This window comes from Agelaius phoeniceus, chromosome Z (assembly GCF_051311805.1).
Source record: "Agelaius phoeniceus isolate bAgePho1 chromosome Z, bAgePho1.hap1, whole genome shotgun sequence".
Classification (NCBI taxonomy): Eukaryota; Metazoa; Chordata; class Aves; order Passeriformes; family Icteridae; genus Agelaius; species Agelaius phoeniceus.
This window is the reverse complement of record NC_135303.1, coordinates 3,421,988-3,437,431: the sequence shown is the minus strand read 5'-3', so window position 1 is coordinate 3,437,431 and position 15,444 is coordinate 3,421,988. Positions and strand designations below refer to the sequence as shown.

Here is a 15,444-nt window from a genome sequence, read left to right as displayed (position 1 = left end):
GTGACACTAAACCAGTAAACCTGGGGCAAGTACATTAAACAACAAACTGTGTTTGTATAAAACAGGCACATGAATTTTTTAGTTTTATCTAAGCATCTTTTTTCTTTTTTTCAAATGGATGTCTTTTTTCTTTTTTCAGTGGATGTCAGGTTTCCCTCTGAGTTAGTGATTCTCCCACCAATGACTTTTCTGAGTTGAGCTTTCAGGGATGTCTTATTCTAGGAAAACAATTCCATAAAGACTGACTAAAATCAAACTGTTCTTTATTATTTTCACCTCCATTTATGGAAGAGAATTTTTTACTTCCCGTTGCAATGCCAGACTTTTACTGGGCAATTTTTCAAGTTCAGTCACCTTCAGCAGAGGAAATGTAAATGCAACCATGGATCAAACACGAGACAGCTGAAAAACCTAAAAAGGCTTCCTACACTCAGTACAAAACCCATTTTTGATGTTCTGACAGACTAGGACTACCAGGATAAACGTGTCTCCAACTACCAAGAACTAAAAATTACACTCTCCTAAATTAATTATCCTGGAGGACAGACTAGACAGGAGGTATCTCTGGTCAGCCAGTATCTTCAACACCAGTTTTACTGCTCAGTAAAAGTTCTTTTGGGATGAAATGTTAACTTTAGCTAATAGGTCAAAGCAGCAGATAAGCAAAGAAAGTAACAAAATGGGGTGACCACAGAAGGCTTTACCTGTTCCTGGAGCTGGACACGGCTCACAAGGTTTGTTCCAGGCTTTCCCAATATTGTATGTGCAGCAGCACATCCTTTTGGTCACATTGAAGGGCAGTTCATTCTCACAGGAGGTTCCATTATAGCTTCTGTAGCAAAAGCTTTTCCTCATGTCTGGATGTGAGAAAAGAAGCACTTATGAAGTAACCAACATTATGATAATTGTGATATTATGTAAATATCAACCCCCTACCAAATCAGACAAGATTCATTAACTCATTTTTCTGAATGCAACATAAACACAGGCATTAAAAAAATAATTTAAGGATTGATGTAATCCACAGTCTTTGTTTCAGACTTGTGTGACATATTTTGTCTTCATTTAAAGACACAAGGGGGAAAAAGACAAACTTCTAAGAAATCATAAACACAGTGTAAATACTCAACAGATACATTTATATGGTAAACCCCACCATTTAGGAGTGATCAGCTGAAATAAACCAGTGAACAGTGAGCCCTGTTAGGGAGTAAGAGGCCCTAAATGCTGCAGGCCAATCACAGGGATCTCTTTTTTGACAACATGACACCAGCTGGGAGCTAAAAATAATCAAAATAAACACAAAGCACAGGGTCTGGGCCTCAAACAGCCTGATAATCTTCTAGTAAAGATGACATTTTGCATACCCATGCAGTTGTGTCCTCCATTCACCTGCATATATTCAGGTGGGCAAATGCAGGTGTAGTTCCCCAAGGTGTTGTAGCAGGTGCCAGGACCACAGACACCAGGGTGTGCAACACACTCATCAATATCTAGAAAACAAGAAAAAACACTCCAGTTAATGAGGGAGAGGAGGCCCAAGGCCAAGCAAATATTTCTGAGAAATACAACCATAATAAACCAAGCTAAGATAACAAAAATCCTTCATTTAAAGAATTGCTTGAAAAATACAGCTCTGATTTTAGCCTCTAAGTTTAGGCTTAGTTCTCTTAAGTACCAGACAACATACTGAATAAACTCTAAGTTCTTAACTTGCCACTGAAATCAACTTCACAAAAGACATTCACACCTTCTTCTCAGAGCAGGGTTAGTCACTGTTTAGGGTCAATTTACAATTTTGGTTTTTAACAGTTACAAAAAAATCTCAAACACAAAAGGAAAACCAGTATGAACTTTATTTCATATTGAGTAAATTAAACTGGTACTCTCACATCCAAAAATGCAGAGAGCATCATAAAACTTGCAGGATAAGAAGCAAGAAATCATTAATAAACCCTCAGTCTGCTGAATACACATGGCTGAGGTCCAATATCTAAAATAAACATTAATATATTGAAGTGTTCCATTTCAAGCTTTGTACTAATTGTATCACTGGTGCCAAAGATAATGATTTTAGGGAATACTCTAGGTAAGGGTGGGGTGTACCATGCCCACTTATGGATTTAAGGCTAAAAAGTAGTGGTTTTCATAATAACTGCACTGTGAGAGAGAAAGAGGCTTTAAAGGACCCAACCTTCACAGATTCTTGTCTCTTCACTGAGGTAGTAACCTTTTGGGCATTCACACTGGAAGCTGCCAAAAGTGTTGATGCAATTCCCACCTTGGCAGAGACCTGGCAGCTCCTGACATTCATCAATGTCTGAAAACAGAGGGGAAAAAAAAAAAAACAACTCACCATATTTTCATTCCGCAATGAAAAGAAAGAAGAGAATTTAAGTACTGCCCTGAAAGTCTGCCAACTAGTAGCTTTGAACTGTCATGTGCGGTTTTTTGGGTTTTTTTGGTTTTTTTTTTATTCTAAATTGCTCTCCAGGAATGCATGGATAAGATGCTCATTCTCTTCCATTCAAACAGCCCTTAAGGAGCACTTTCAGCTTGTTAAGCCCAATGTTCCATTGCTGTTTACAGGATTTTGGCATCTAATTCCTCACTTCTGCCCATTTATTGGAACCAGAGCTGCTTTGCCTGATGAATATTTCCTGACATTTGCACTTTCTGCTGATGAGCTGTAATTTTCATAAATAACTTATCCTTCAGGGCCCAATTTTGAAATCCAGTTAAAGTAAGGAAGCACACAAAAGGTATGCACCAGATTGTTTTCCTACTGCAATGGTGCAGTATGAGAATAAGTATATTCTTCAATATTCTTTTGCTGTGTGCTTTTTCATGTTGTTTCCCAATTAACATAAACAATTGCATTAGCTTTGCACTAAATATAATGATTTTTGAAAAAATGCAGTTCCTCTTCAAAGATGACCCCTTTATTATTATTATATCAATCATCACAGTAATTTATGAGAAACTCACCCTCTAAAATAATAGTGATGGGATTTGGTCTGAATCCTTCTCCCCCTGGACAGAGAGTATTGTATTCAGCTAAAGTAAAATATAACAAGAGACATGTCAGTCTCATAAAAAATAAAATTATGACAACAGAATCATAAAATATCACTTGTGTTTTTAATGGCTGCTCTTCCCTACAGTCATTTGGTTTCTACTTTTTTTGACCTATTCACAGTAAATAAAACATGTGCATTAGATTAACAGAAAACCAATGTAAGATGAGGACTTATGCTGTATTTTATTACCATAATTCAGATACTCTTGAGGCAAGCACAATATTGATTTTTCCATACTGTGTCCTTACAGAGGTACATAATTTCTGTTTTGATTAGTTCTTTAATATGAAATGTCAGTATGCCACTGATAAAGGTAAGTGTCAAACTTGTAATTCCCATTGTTATGTAAAGAAAACATACTTGACATTTGTGTTGCATTATTCATTGAAGACCTTCAAAGTTGTAGAAAGCTGATAACTATCATCAAGGAATAGTTTTTAAAGTACTCAAGAGCAACTTAGACATAAATAATAGCAGTTATCAACAATCTGCTTTGGAGAATAAGGAAGCCCTTCAAATTAAAGCCATTATTTGAGTTCTAAACATAATTAATTTATTTTCTTACCAGCTTGGAGCTGCTGAGCATGCCCAGCAGATACATGCACTCTATTTTATTCTTATCTGTAAAGTTCTTAATTAATTTTTTTTTTAAATGGGAAAAAAGAGCAAAATAAAATGCCCAACACCACCTAAAGTATCACCTGGCCCGGTGGGAAGTGCCTCCTAAAGGCAGCATTGATTTATTAGTGTGAGAACAGGCACCAAGTCAGTTACAGAAGACTAAAGGTCAGGTCTGTGATGCTCAGGTCCACAGCCCTGCTCCCTCTGACAGGGAAATTTGACTCGAATGACCAATGTACAGCCACACAGGAAAAGACTGTAAATTCCTTTTCCACCCCTTCTGAAATAAGGCAGCGCCAGGAGAAGGTGAGGACGTGTCCTTACTGCTGTTGACAGGGGGACAGGTCTCACAGGGGTTCCCCCAGGCCTTTCCCAGCGAGCAGCAGCACGAGGAGCGAGTGACTCCAACCCCAATCTCAGTGTTGCAGGACAGGCCCCCGTCCCCTCTTGGCCCAAACTTCAGGTAGCAGCTGCCCACACGGTTATCTGTGTAAAAAACACACAGTGGTTACAGCTGCACACCGAGATCCAGGCAAAGAACTGCAGGCATTCCTCTGCAATTCCATACCTAGAAGGAGGAGCTGAGGTAACATTGTGCTCTTGAGGTCATTGGCGCTACAAGAACATTGATAGCTATTGATGTTGAGAGAGACAACAGTAAAAAACTATATAACAGGATATGCAGAATTGTGGAATCGTTATTTTTCTATCTTATTTGCATAAAAGCAGTGATTTTTGAAGTGATAGTTCAGGAAGCTTTTACTTACCCACACAACCCACTCCAGTAGGATTCAGCTGGAAGTCTGGAGGACAATTACACTCATATCTTCCAGGAGTGTTTACACAAAGACCATTAACACAATTAATGGGATCAGCACATTCATCAATATCTAAAACAGCAAAATCCACATTCATAAATCTGCTCACTGGACAGAAAAGAATAATTTTACTTCCTAGGACAACTTAGAAAGTTTCAAATGCAAGTGAATTTCAGCTGAAACTGAAGTAGAGTCTTAAAAATAATTCACCAAATGACTACAAATAAACCTTGTTCATTTTCATATTTAAGAAGCCACCCTTTTTGCTGATGTATTTCTGAAAAGCAATGACTTACCTGTGCAATTTCCCCCAGTTCTATCCAGTTCATAGCCATCATCACAGATACAACGAAACATTCCTGGGAGATTATTGCAGGTGCCAAACACACAAATATTCTGGAAGGAGCATTCATCTGTGTCTGAAGGAATGTATTAAAATCAGAAAGTTACATAGCTTCACCACATTATTGTTATTATTATTAGTGTTATTATTATTGGTGTTGTTGTTACTATGTGTCACAGCACCATAAAAGCAAAAGGGGACACATGCAAAATATTTTAAAAACTAACATTTTTGAGTTTAGGTAGAATATTACACAAAATTTCTATTTGTGAATTTGTATTTGTAAAGAAAGTGTAATAAGAGAAATGAGAGTGTATAGGCATCAAAAGTCCTATGTCCTTGGAGGAAGAATACAGGGAAAATAGGAGGAATATAGGAAGTCTAAGAATTATCTATGATTTTCTCAAGCCCACATTGAAATACTTATGTAGTAACTACATACAGATGAGCTAAAATGCATCTAAAGGACTGCACGCTCAGTAAATTGAAGATGAAATCAAGCTGAAAGACACTGACAGAAAATTGGATGATTTTGTCAGCTGCAGTGTAGAAAGGAGATGAACACTGACACCACGGACTGCAAAGCCGTGGCTTTAGGCACAAACTGTGAAAGGCTTCTGAGCTGAAATTAAGTGGGAGAGGAGTGGAAAAAAAAAACCCTCCATGTCCTGTCAGACAGCAGGACTTTTTAAGTTGCCAGAATAAAGCAGCTGTGGAAAAGGCAAATGCTGTCCTGGCACGTATTAGTGAATTATTTTTAGCACAGTCAGGGAAGTGGAAAGCATTAATATCATTTTACAATGCACAGCCAAATCTTAATTTGAAATCCTGAGTACAGTGCTCTGTTGATGAACTAATATTGCACAAGATGTGCAAAAGGGGTATTAAAATTATTACAGTAATAAAATACCTACTTTTAGCCTGACTGGATTACCTCAGCCAGAGGCAGAGAAGTGATAAAATGCCTCTTTATAGTAATATGTGAGAAAGGTTAAATTCTGAGGACCATTTGAGAGCCACATTTTCTAGGGAAAATGAATACTCAACATCCAAAAGTCCTGACTTAATTTCATCTGGAAAATAAAATTTCTAAATACCCTGGAGTACAGCCATGGAATGACCTCCAAATCAGGTCATTGAGAAGCTAATGTACTGACATCTCAAGAGACTTCTGAAGAAAGTGGATTAATAATTTTTATTTCACCATATCAAAACTGGATTTTACCTCTTGATTGTAGAAATCAGCAAAGGACTCTGCTTACCATAGTACTGATTAATATATAAACCTCAAAATGAGAGAAATAAAAGCTAACTTTTAAGAATTCAGCACCCAGATATTTTAGTTCTCCAACAGCACAATTTAATCAATGGAATGCTTTCAGATCTCTGCTGTAATCACAGTAACATATTAAGCATTTCTCCAAAATCCTTCACTTGTTGGACCCAAATCCTTCAACACACTGACCCAAAATTTAGAATTACATTGTTTTTCAAAATATTGGTTGGCTGGAAAAGATTGGCTCTATTAGGGGATTTTTATTAGAACACTGGCACCACTGTAATACAATGCTTACCATATGAGCTGCACCAAGAAATTCAGTAAAGATGACTGACAATACTTGATAATGATTAACAAACCTGACTGTGGCACAGGTAATTCCTGAGAAGCACCTGAATTATTCTGAAGTCTGATTCATACATGTACACCTGAACGTTGGAACATGCCACGCTCTGGACTGAACCTTAGAGATTAAACTTTGAAACCTGTTTATCGAATCTCACCAAGAATTTCAATTTTCATTATGTGATTTTCACCATTAAATATGAAATAAGATAAAAGCTTTGGGGCACCAGCTGAAATGTTTTCATTTACTGTAAAGTCATATTAAATAACAACAACAAAAGGTAAAAGAACACAATAGGGAATAGAAGCTGAACTGAATTAGAAAGATAACAGAGGATTTCCCACACACTGTCCAATAGAGACAAAAAGGAAATTAAAAAAAAAAATTGCAAAATTGCTGAGGCAAACCTCTGCTCTGGGATTTATGGGTGAAAGCCAGGAAGACATCACAAAAAAGACGAAAGCAACCTCCCAACATAATTCACACCGGAGAAACTCCTTGTACGTGAAGCATGTGGTGCCTTCTCTGCTTCCAGGCTGAGGTCCTGTCGGTTGCTCTTTGCTTCAGAGCAGCCAACCCAAACTCAGAGAGCAGAGCTGAGGCAGCAGCAGCAGCAGCAGCAGCAGCAGCAGCAGCAGCAGCAGCTCACCTTGGCAGGACTTGCTGTCAGGGGCAGGGGTGAAGCCCATCTCGCACTCACAGCGGAAGGCGCCGGGCGCGTTCAGGCACTGCCCGTTTTCACACAGCTCCACATCCTCGGCGCACTCATCAACATCTGCGGAAGACAGGAAAACCTCTCTGGAGCTACAGGTGTCACCGGCAGAAATGCACATAAAATATATCCTGGTGTTCAAAATAATAGCGCTGTTGAGCGCTGAAGGTATAAAACAGAACACTTGTATCCTGAAGTAAATTGAAAAAATGCAGAAAAGCAAACACAGTTTACAAAATTATTCCTTTCACCTTGCCACGATTCCTTACTCCTCGTTTTTCATCAACAGATGAAAAATTTTTTAATTATGTAGGCTTTTAAGATTCAGTTTTGAATAATCTTGACAAAAAAGTTAGATACCTTGCTTAAAAAGTCAAAATTTTGCCTCTTGGTATACATTGCTATGCTATTTTGACAGAAAAGATGTTCAAAAGGCAAATTTTCCTAACTAATACGTAGAAAATTATTATCATATTCATTTCAGAAAATATTCTTTGAGGGTGAGGAACATTACAAGTACTGCTTGCACACCAGAAATTCTCCTAGTATGACCCAAAAGAGCTATAAAATGGCAAGGGAGGGCATTGACCACTGCAGTCATCATAAGAAGTGATAATTTTGTCAGGTATTGTTATGATTGTCCAAAAAAGATTTTACATGCTTTCTTCATTTTATTAGTCCATAATTAGCATGACATCCAATTTTTAGAGAAACCCAGAAGCTCAATATAGGAATAAAACATTTTGTTCATGAACCAAAAACCTGAAATACAAAAACCACACCACATTTGAAGGTCTTTATTGTTAAATAAAAAACTTCACATTACTAATCAGAAAATGTAATTTCTAAGTTTTAAATTAATTTTTGTTTGTAATTAGCCAATATTAAATATATTCACAGCATTTTCTTGGTATTTTACTATGATTAGGATGCATTCTCAGACCTAAATATAGTGACCAAATACAGGATGTGTGTAAAGTTGAGAGCAGAGATAATGTTGTATCTCCACCCTGTAAGAGATAAAGATCAGAGTAACCCAAGACACAGTAAATAATATTTAATACAAAATCTCTATACTTGATATAATACATATCAGTTTGAGTCACTTGCTGTGTTAATAACAATGTCCATTCTCACCTACAAATTTAAACAGAGATCACGGGCAATGTTTTTTAACTGCAGTTTGTTTTTATTTTTAAAAAGTCCTATTTAATAATCACATCCTGTTCTAATAAAAGAGTGATGGGAAAATAGATGATGCTAGAGGAACTGTAATAGAGCTGGCATTTGGTGCTCTTGACTAGAGGCACTGCTGCAGCCAGGACATGCATATTCAAAATAATTGGCATGAAGATGAGGAGGAGGAAGAAGCAGCAGGAATTCCCCCTAAAAATGGACCTGGTGCATCCAACTGGGACACAAATCAAAGAACAATCGGATGCCTCTGACACCATTTCTTACACAGGACACACAGGGACCTTCTTGATCATAAATTACATTTTCACATTCATCGTCTTTGGGCTCTGTGGGCTTAGGTCTAATTCACAAAGGTTCCACACAAGAGAAGAGCCACCAGGGACAAGTCAGGTGTCACCAAACCCCTTACCAGAGCAGGTGAAGCCATCTCCAGTGAATCCCTCTGCACAGGCACAGTGGTAGGAGCCTGGGCTGTTCACACACTGGGCGTTGGCGCTGCACCGCTGGGTCCCGTTGGAGCACTCATCAAGATCTGCACATCGGGGTCAAAAAGTGCAGGCAGCAGCACAGCAATGAGTAAACTGGCTGGTAATTGACTGCCAAGATAATCAGCAGCACTGCAAACTTGACTTATGTCTCCATAAATACATATATTTAGTATTAGATGATACAGGGTTAATCTATTTTAATACATCTTCCTTTAAATTACAGCAGGTGGGACTGGGGAAAACTTTTCGGAGTAACAGATGGAATTCAGCTGGCTCCTTACTTGGATATAAATGTCCTGTTAATGAGCTTACAGTTAAAATTAGTTTTAAAAAAAAAGAAACTGAACCAAAGAAATGCAGTGAGGTAAAAAACTGCCACTTATTTAGGAAGTCTCCTCAAGTAATAGAAGAAATTGAAAACAATGAAACCCCATGAGAGTTGATGGAAGCTATGCACTTGGATGTTAATATGTATAAAAAAAAAAGAAAAGAAAGAAAAAAAAAAGAAGAAAAAAATAAGTAAAAAGAAGAAAAAAAGAAGAAAAAAGAAGAAATAAGAAGAAAAAGAAGAAAAAAGAACAAAAAAAAGAAGGAAAAAAGAAGAAAAAACAAGAAATCTCATAATAAGGTAATTTTTTTAGCAGATCACATCAATTAAGCCTTATCTTCCATAGATCCAAAATGTTCTGAAAACAAAAAGCAAGTATTACAATCTTTTACCCATCAAACTGAAACATGAAGGCATGGGGACACACAGAACTACAGCAGCCTAGCAAATGCAGATACAGGTTTCCCACCCCTCCAGTCCCAATCTGGTTTATATCAGGGTCTATAAATCAGATAAATTACAAGACATTTACTAAAAAATGTTTGAAGGACTGGAAATATCTGACAGGAAAAAATAGAACGAATCTATTTAATTTCTGGGTTTGGTTTGGTTTTTTTTTGCATATTCTAGTAGCAGTTGTATATAAACTTTGTAAAATATGTAGTTAATTTGGAAAGATGTTACAGCATCAAGTTTCTGAGATAGTAAATCTTTTTTTTCCCCTTAAAAAACCAAATCTGTGAAACATAAGAATCTTTCATACCCATCTATCCACAGGCTACAGCACACAGAAGAATAATTCTTTGTTTCCAATGTACTAATCACACAGTCACATTACATGCTTTCAGAAAAAAGAAAAAAAAAAGAGTGGGGAGACAGAGGAAAAAAAAATCTTTGTTTTCCATGTACTTACCAATACACTTAATGCCATTTCCAACCCATCCTTCTTTGCAGCTGCATTTAAAACTTCCTGGCACATTGACACACGAGGCATGCATGTCACAGTTGTGAGCTGCAATTTCACACTCATTCACATCTACAAGCACAAAACAAACTATCAGTATTTGCATCAGAATATTAAAAATTCTGTTCCTTTTACATATTTCCACTGTGAGGGTTCGCAGCCCTTTAAAAAACAAATGTTTAAGAACTTAGAATAATTCAAGCAAGCTATTTCGTATTCTGCATTAGTAAAAAGGAGTGACAATTGCATTTTATTTTTGCTCTTTGTTTGCAAACATGACAATCAGTCCACTTTCCTACAACTGCTTCTCAGCATGAAATTTACACTCTTTTCCAGAAATATGAAATATGCTGATCTTTTTACGTCTAAAACTGGGATGAGGGCTTTGCGTGCACAGCCACCTTTCAGTCATAAAAATAATTATACACCCATGGCTGTAGTAGTTATAGAACAGATTCCTAAACACAAAATTGCAGGAGACATTCTGTCAGCTTCTTTTGAATGAGCCTGGATTCTTGAGAGCATGCAGAAGAAAAGCATGCTCAAATACCACAGAACTCATAAAGTGATTATGAGTGACTACAGAACTTTAAAAACTGTTGGCAAAGGTTGAAGGATTTTTAAACTTTTTTTTCCCCCCTCCTGTTCTTTCCTTAGACCACATGGCCATCTTCCTGCAGCTTGAGTTGAGATGAGTTCATCCTCCAGGTACATGTGAAAGATGAGCACTGATAAAAAACTTCCAACACAACTGCAGCCCTGCCACCCCAAGCCCAGTTCTGTAAGAGGGGTGCTCACATAACCTGCGCTGCCAAAATCTTTAAAATCAGTTTGCCATGGCCCTCCAGCATTGATACTGGTGAAGGAACACTCCCTTTAAAACTCTGGCACATGCTAGCAGATGTGAAACACTCATATATATACAAATATATACAGATACCAAGCTCTCTCTTGTGTGTGAACACTTGTGCATTCATTTTACCTGGAAGCCAACCAAAGTATGTAACACCTTCACTGGAAATCTGTTTTACCTGTGCACCCTGTGGTTCCTTTCTTGACTGAATACCCAACTTGACAGTGACAAATGAAGGAGCCTTTGGTGTTTTCACACTCCCCAAACATGCAGATGTTGGAATTCAAATCACATTCATTCACATCTGTAGGTGATTATAAATTAATTATTAGTTGGACATTACTGTCATTTTGGAACACTTTATTTCAGGTGAAAATACCTGCTATATGAGGTTGTAATATATTTCAGCTGTTCCACTCTGTAAGTTCCCTAAAACAAGTAAGGATAAATGTGTAGTCCAAATACCATTGTTTTGTGGTAAAACAAATAACATTTGTTTTCACCATTTTTTGGAATGCTAATTAAAGGAATATGAAGCAAACTTTTTCTTACAAGAATCACTTAAAATTATTTTCTTAAAACATATTTGTGCTCATAATAATTTTCTTCCAATGAACAATTTTTGAAGTGCCCACTTCTGAGCGCCTCATCTGATCCCTTCTCAGTACACATGTTCCATTATAGTAAAATCACACCAATGTTTTTTAATTATAGGATCTGGTTCATTGTTAAGGAGTTACCAATAAGCATACAGATTATTTTTTTCATAGTATGCATAATTTCAATATGCACTTTCAAGGATGCAGTAGAAAGAACAGAAAGAAAAAGCTGCAGAATCTTCAAGACTTACACTAAATTTGGCAGCACACAGCTACTTACCAACACAAGCTTTCATGTCTATAGAAACCATAAATCCATCATAACAGAGACAGCGATATTCCCCTGGGATATTGGAACACTGCCCACCATCACAGATATCTGGATTGTTTTCACATTCATCAATATCTGAGGAGGGAAAAAAAAAAACCCAACCGATAATTCTGTCACTCTGGCATGGATAGGCTGAAACACCCCCTTGATTTTGGCTGCAAGATAATGATGCTGCAGCTTTTCAGGTGTAAAAACCTACCTGCACAGGTCCTGACATCTGGCATCAGAGCATAGCCATCACTGCAGCTGCACTCATAGCTGCCCTCTGAGTTAGTGCAGTGGGTGTCACAGCCTCCATTCATTATCATACACTCATCAATATCTGGGGAGGCAACATTGGTAGCAGTAAGTCTACTTCTTCAAGAAAAACATCATATTCCCTTTACATTTTACATAAAGAAGTTCACCAGTGGCTCCATTCTGGATTTTTACTCTCATTCTACTGCCTCTGATTTATATTTGGTTCGTTTTTCCCTCTTTTAACTGCTTTTTTATCTGTGGGAGCAAGCTGCTTAGTTAAATGTTGGTTTTGCTTCTGCGTATTACTAGGGGTGTGTAAAAAAGCTCAAGAAAAAAAGTTTGGAAAGGAAAGAAAGGGAAATTCTGAGAAACTTAAAGCTTGAAATGTGGCACAAATTTGCAATTTTGTAAAAAAAGAACCATAACAAGCAAATAGAAAACCCTCTCAGTACTGCTGCTCTCCTTTGCAAGGAGCTGATGTGCTGGGCACTACATAATTCAGTATTATTGTAGTGAAGGATTAAAGAGATGCACATGATAAGGAGAAAAAAGTGAAAGATAGACCATCAATGCATAGAGCTTTTCTTGCTTGATCAAGAAACCTTTTTCTTATTGTTAGCTCAAACATCTGATTTTAATGGAGCAGTACAGGAAGCATAATTTCAAAGTATTCTGCAGAGTTCACTTCAGGAACCACATTTTTATACCTTCCTTATATTCCTTTATACTTCTGTATGCTCACAATAGCCCATGATAAGCGTCAAACCACACGAGGAAACAGCCCTGCTGATTTCCAAAAGGAAGGTGTAAAGTTAAATAAAAGCAAGGACAGGTGGAACAATGCAGCTGAAGCACAAAATCTCAGGTGCAGGTGCCCAGCACTTGCCTGTGCATCCCTGTCTGTCAGGAGTGGGCTGGTACCCAGAGTCACAGAAGCACTGGTAGGTCCCAACCATGTTCACACACTTGCCATTTCTGCAGAGACTGTCGCTCAACGAGCACTCGTTCACATCTGGGGAAGAATCGTTCAGATCAGTTGCAATTCAGGATATTTAACAGCTTAAACAGCTCAGGTTCCAGGCAGAATGAGAGGTAATATTGCAAACTGGTGGCTGTCAGGTTTGTTAAATTTCTTTCTTGTTCTTGGCATGCTCCAGTTCAAGGAATGGAGTTCTGCACACCATGTTTGTGTGCAAAGATTTGACTCTGGTCTGAGAGCATTAATTACAGAGTCTGGGGTGGGCATTAATTACCAAGTCTTCTATTTCCCATCAAGAAAATACGCCAAAGAGATAACATGCTTTTTTTTTGGCTTTTTCTTTCTTTTTTTTTTTTTCTTCATCGTTTTGGTGGATTATGTGCTAAAAGGAGAGATGCATTTTAACACAGGACAACACCTTTTCATGACTGATTAAAGTTGCTCCCATGAGTGGTACAGTCCTTTCAATTGCTAAATAACCCCTAAGAGGCCTGATAAATCACTCCTCTCTGGAGTCAACAGCATTAGTAGCACTGAGGATTTTACAGGCTTCTAGTTTTTTATTTGAAGATACAATTTTTGACATAAAGGAGGAGCACTAATTTGCTTAAGAGATTCCTGAGACCCCACCTTTGCCAGGGACTGACCATTCCTCCAACTAAAGATTATTCTCCTGAGTTGAAACTCACCCAAGCATTCCTCCTGGGATGGTGACAGCTCATGGCCCAGGGGACAGTCACAGTGAAAGCTCCCCTCAGTGTTCACACAGGTGCCACCTCTGCACAGCAGAGGGTCGCGCTCACACTCATCTATGTCTGCAAAGAAACCACCATGTGCAGATATAAAATGGGCATATAAAATAAGGGGCAACAAAGAGAAAAGCAATTCCCAGGGCCTACAAAATAAAAGGATGGTTGTATGGTGTTGCTCTTCTATTCAGGCTGCACAAGAGAGCAAACCAAAAATTATATGTCATTATTAACTCTAAAGATGGGTATTTTTCCTCTCAAGAAAACCAAACATTCATCATTTAACATTAGATATTCAAGAAAACATGGAACACAAGCAAAGACAGCAAATTTTTGGATATTGCCCTTTAGAATAATGTATTAATCTGATGTATATATATTTTGAAATCGCTTAAGGCAATCAAACACTTGTTCACATGTGCACTGAAATTCTTAAAAATTGATACACAAGCATCCACCATAACTGCATCCATCTCCTGTGGATGCAGTTATGGTGGATGCTTGTGTATCAATTTTTCCCTAAATGGCTCCTCAGTTTGGTAACTCCTGTGTATGCCATGGTGTGGCTGGGAAATATTCTGGCTACAGCTCATACAGGCAAACTGAATATTTGACTCACAAAACTGATACAACCAGCTAACACTACAGGTGCGGATGGAGAGAAATACAAACAGAAGATGTTCAAGGTGGAGGATTCACTCACACTTCTGGACTCCCAGGAAAGTCTAAAAGCATCACAATTTGCAGGAAAACAAGAAAAGGTGACAGAAGTTTAAGTCTAGACTTTTCAGGGTGGCTAGACACCTTTTTGTGTCTCCAGACCTATTTTTACAACTTTAAACAGATTAAAGAGATGTAATTTTTTTTCAGGAAATGATATGAGAATTTCTTCAGTCCTAGAAGAAGCAAGGAAAAGGGATTGACACTGCTTTTGAAACTCCAGCTTTCTATTCCTAGCTTTACCAAGTATTTGGGAACCCCATTAGCAGTTTTTAAATGAATTGTATGAAGAGCTGCTGCTATCCTAAAATCTCTGTACAGAATAAGTGTCTCTTAAGGGTATAAATAATGAGCATACAGAACAAGCAAGGCTATATACTTAATTCAGTTATCTGTCTCTATAAACTGCGTATCTGACTCATTTGCTCATGAAGTCACAATAATGACACATCTGAAGTGCTCAGCTCAGATCACAGCCAGGCTTTGCACAGCAAATGGAGACTCCAGGGGATCCTGGCAACACTTACCCATGCAGTTCTTCATCATCATAAATCCACTTTCGTAGCCATCAAAGCACTCACACTCAAAGCTGCCAGGAGTGTTGACACAAGTGCCACTTCCACACAAGTCTGGGGATATCCTGCACTCATCAATGTCTGTTACAAAGCAGTGGAGTGGTTAGAAAAATCAAACTGAGTTTAAGGTTATCCTGCTTTTCACAGAAAAAAAAGTCACTGTAAATTAAGCCTACAGAAACCATATACAGTATGCAAATCAACAGAGAAAAAAAATTACTA

General features: G+C 37.8%; 1 protein-coding gene across 1 annotated transcript in view; it reads right to left on the bottom strand.

Moving 5' to 3' along the window:
* The window catches only part of FBN2 (fibrillin 2), a 123,852-nt gene that overhangs the window by 30,028 nt on the left and 78,380 nt on the right, over positions 1 to 15,444 (bottom strand). Inside the window, exons 26-41 of the mRNA XM_077171689.1 lie at positions 15,175 to 15,303; positions 13,868 to 13,993; positions 13,086 to 13,211; positions 12,159 to 12,281; positions 11,909 to 12,034; positions 11,208 to 11,333; positions 10,126 to 10,248; positions 8,806 to 8,928; positions 7,137 to 7,262; positions 4,816 to 4,938; positions 4,469 to 4,591; positions 4,026 to 4,187; positions 2,989 to 3,057; positions 2,195 to 2,320; positions 1,368 to 1,493; positions 705 to 857 (exon numbers count right to left, since the gene is read on the bottom strand). Of these exons, the coding sequence (XP_077027804.1) occupies positions 705 to 857; positions 1,368 to 1,493; positions 2,195 to 2,320; positions 2,989 to 3,057; positions 4,026 to 4,187; positions 4,469 to 4,591; positions 4,816 to 4,938; positions 7,137 to 7,262; positions 8,806 to 8,928; positions 10,126 to 10,248; positions 11,208 to 11,333; positions 11,909 to 12,034; positions 12,159 to 12,281; positions 13,086 to 13,211; positions 13,868 to 13,993; positions 15,175 to 15,303 (2,010 nt within the window). The remainder of the gene's footprint in view (positions 1 to 704; positions 858 to 1,367; positions 1,494 to 2,194; positions 2,321 to 2,988; positions 3,058 to 4,025; positions 4,188 to 4,468; positions 4,592 to 4,815; positions 4,939 to 7,136; positions 7,263 to 8,805; positions 8,929 to 10,125; positions 10,249 to 11,207; positions 11,334 to 11,908; positions 12,035 to 12,158; positions 12,282 to 13,085; positions 13,212 to 13,867; positions 13,994 to 15,174; positions 15,304 to 15,444) is intronic.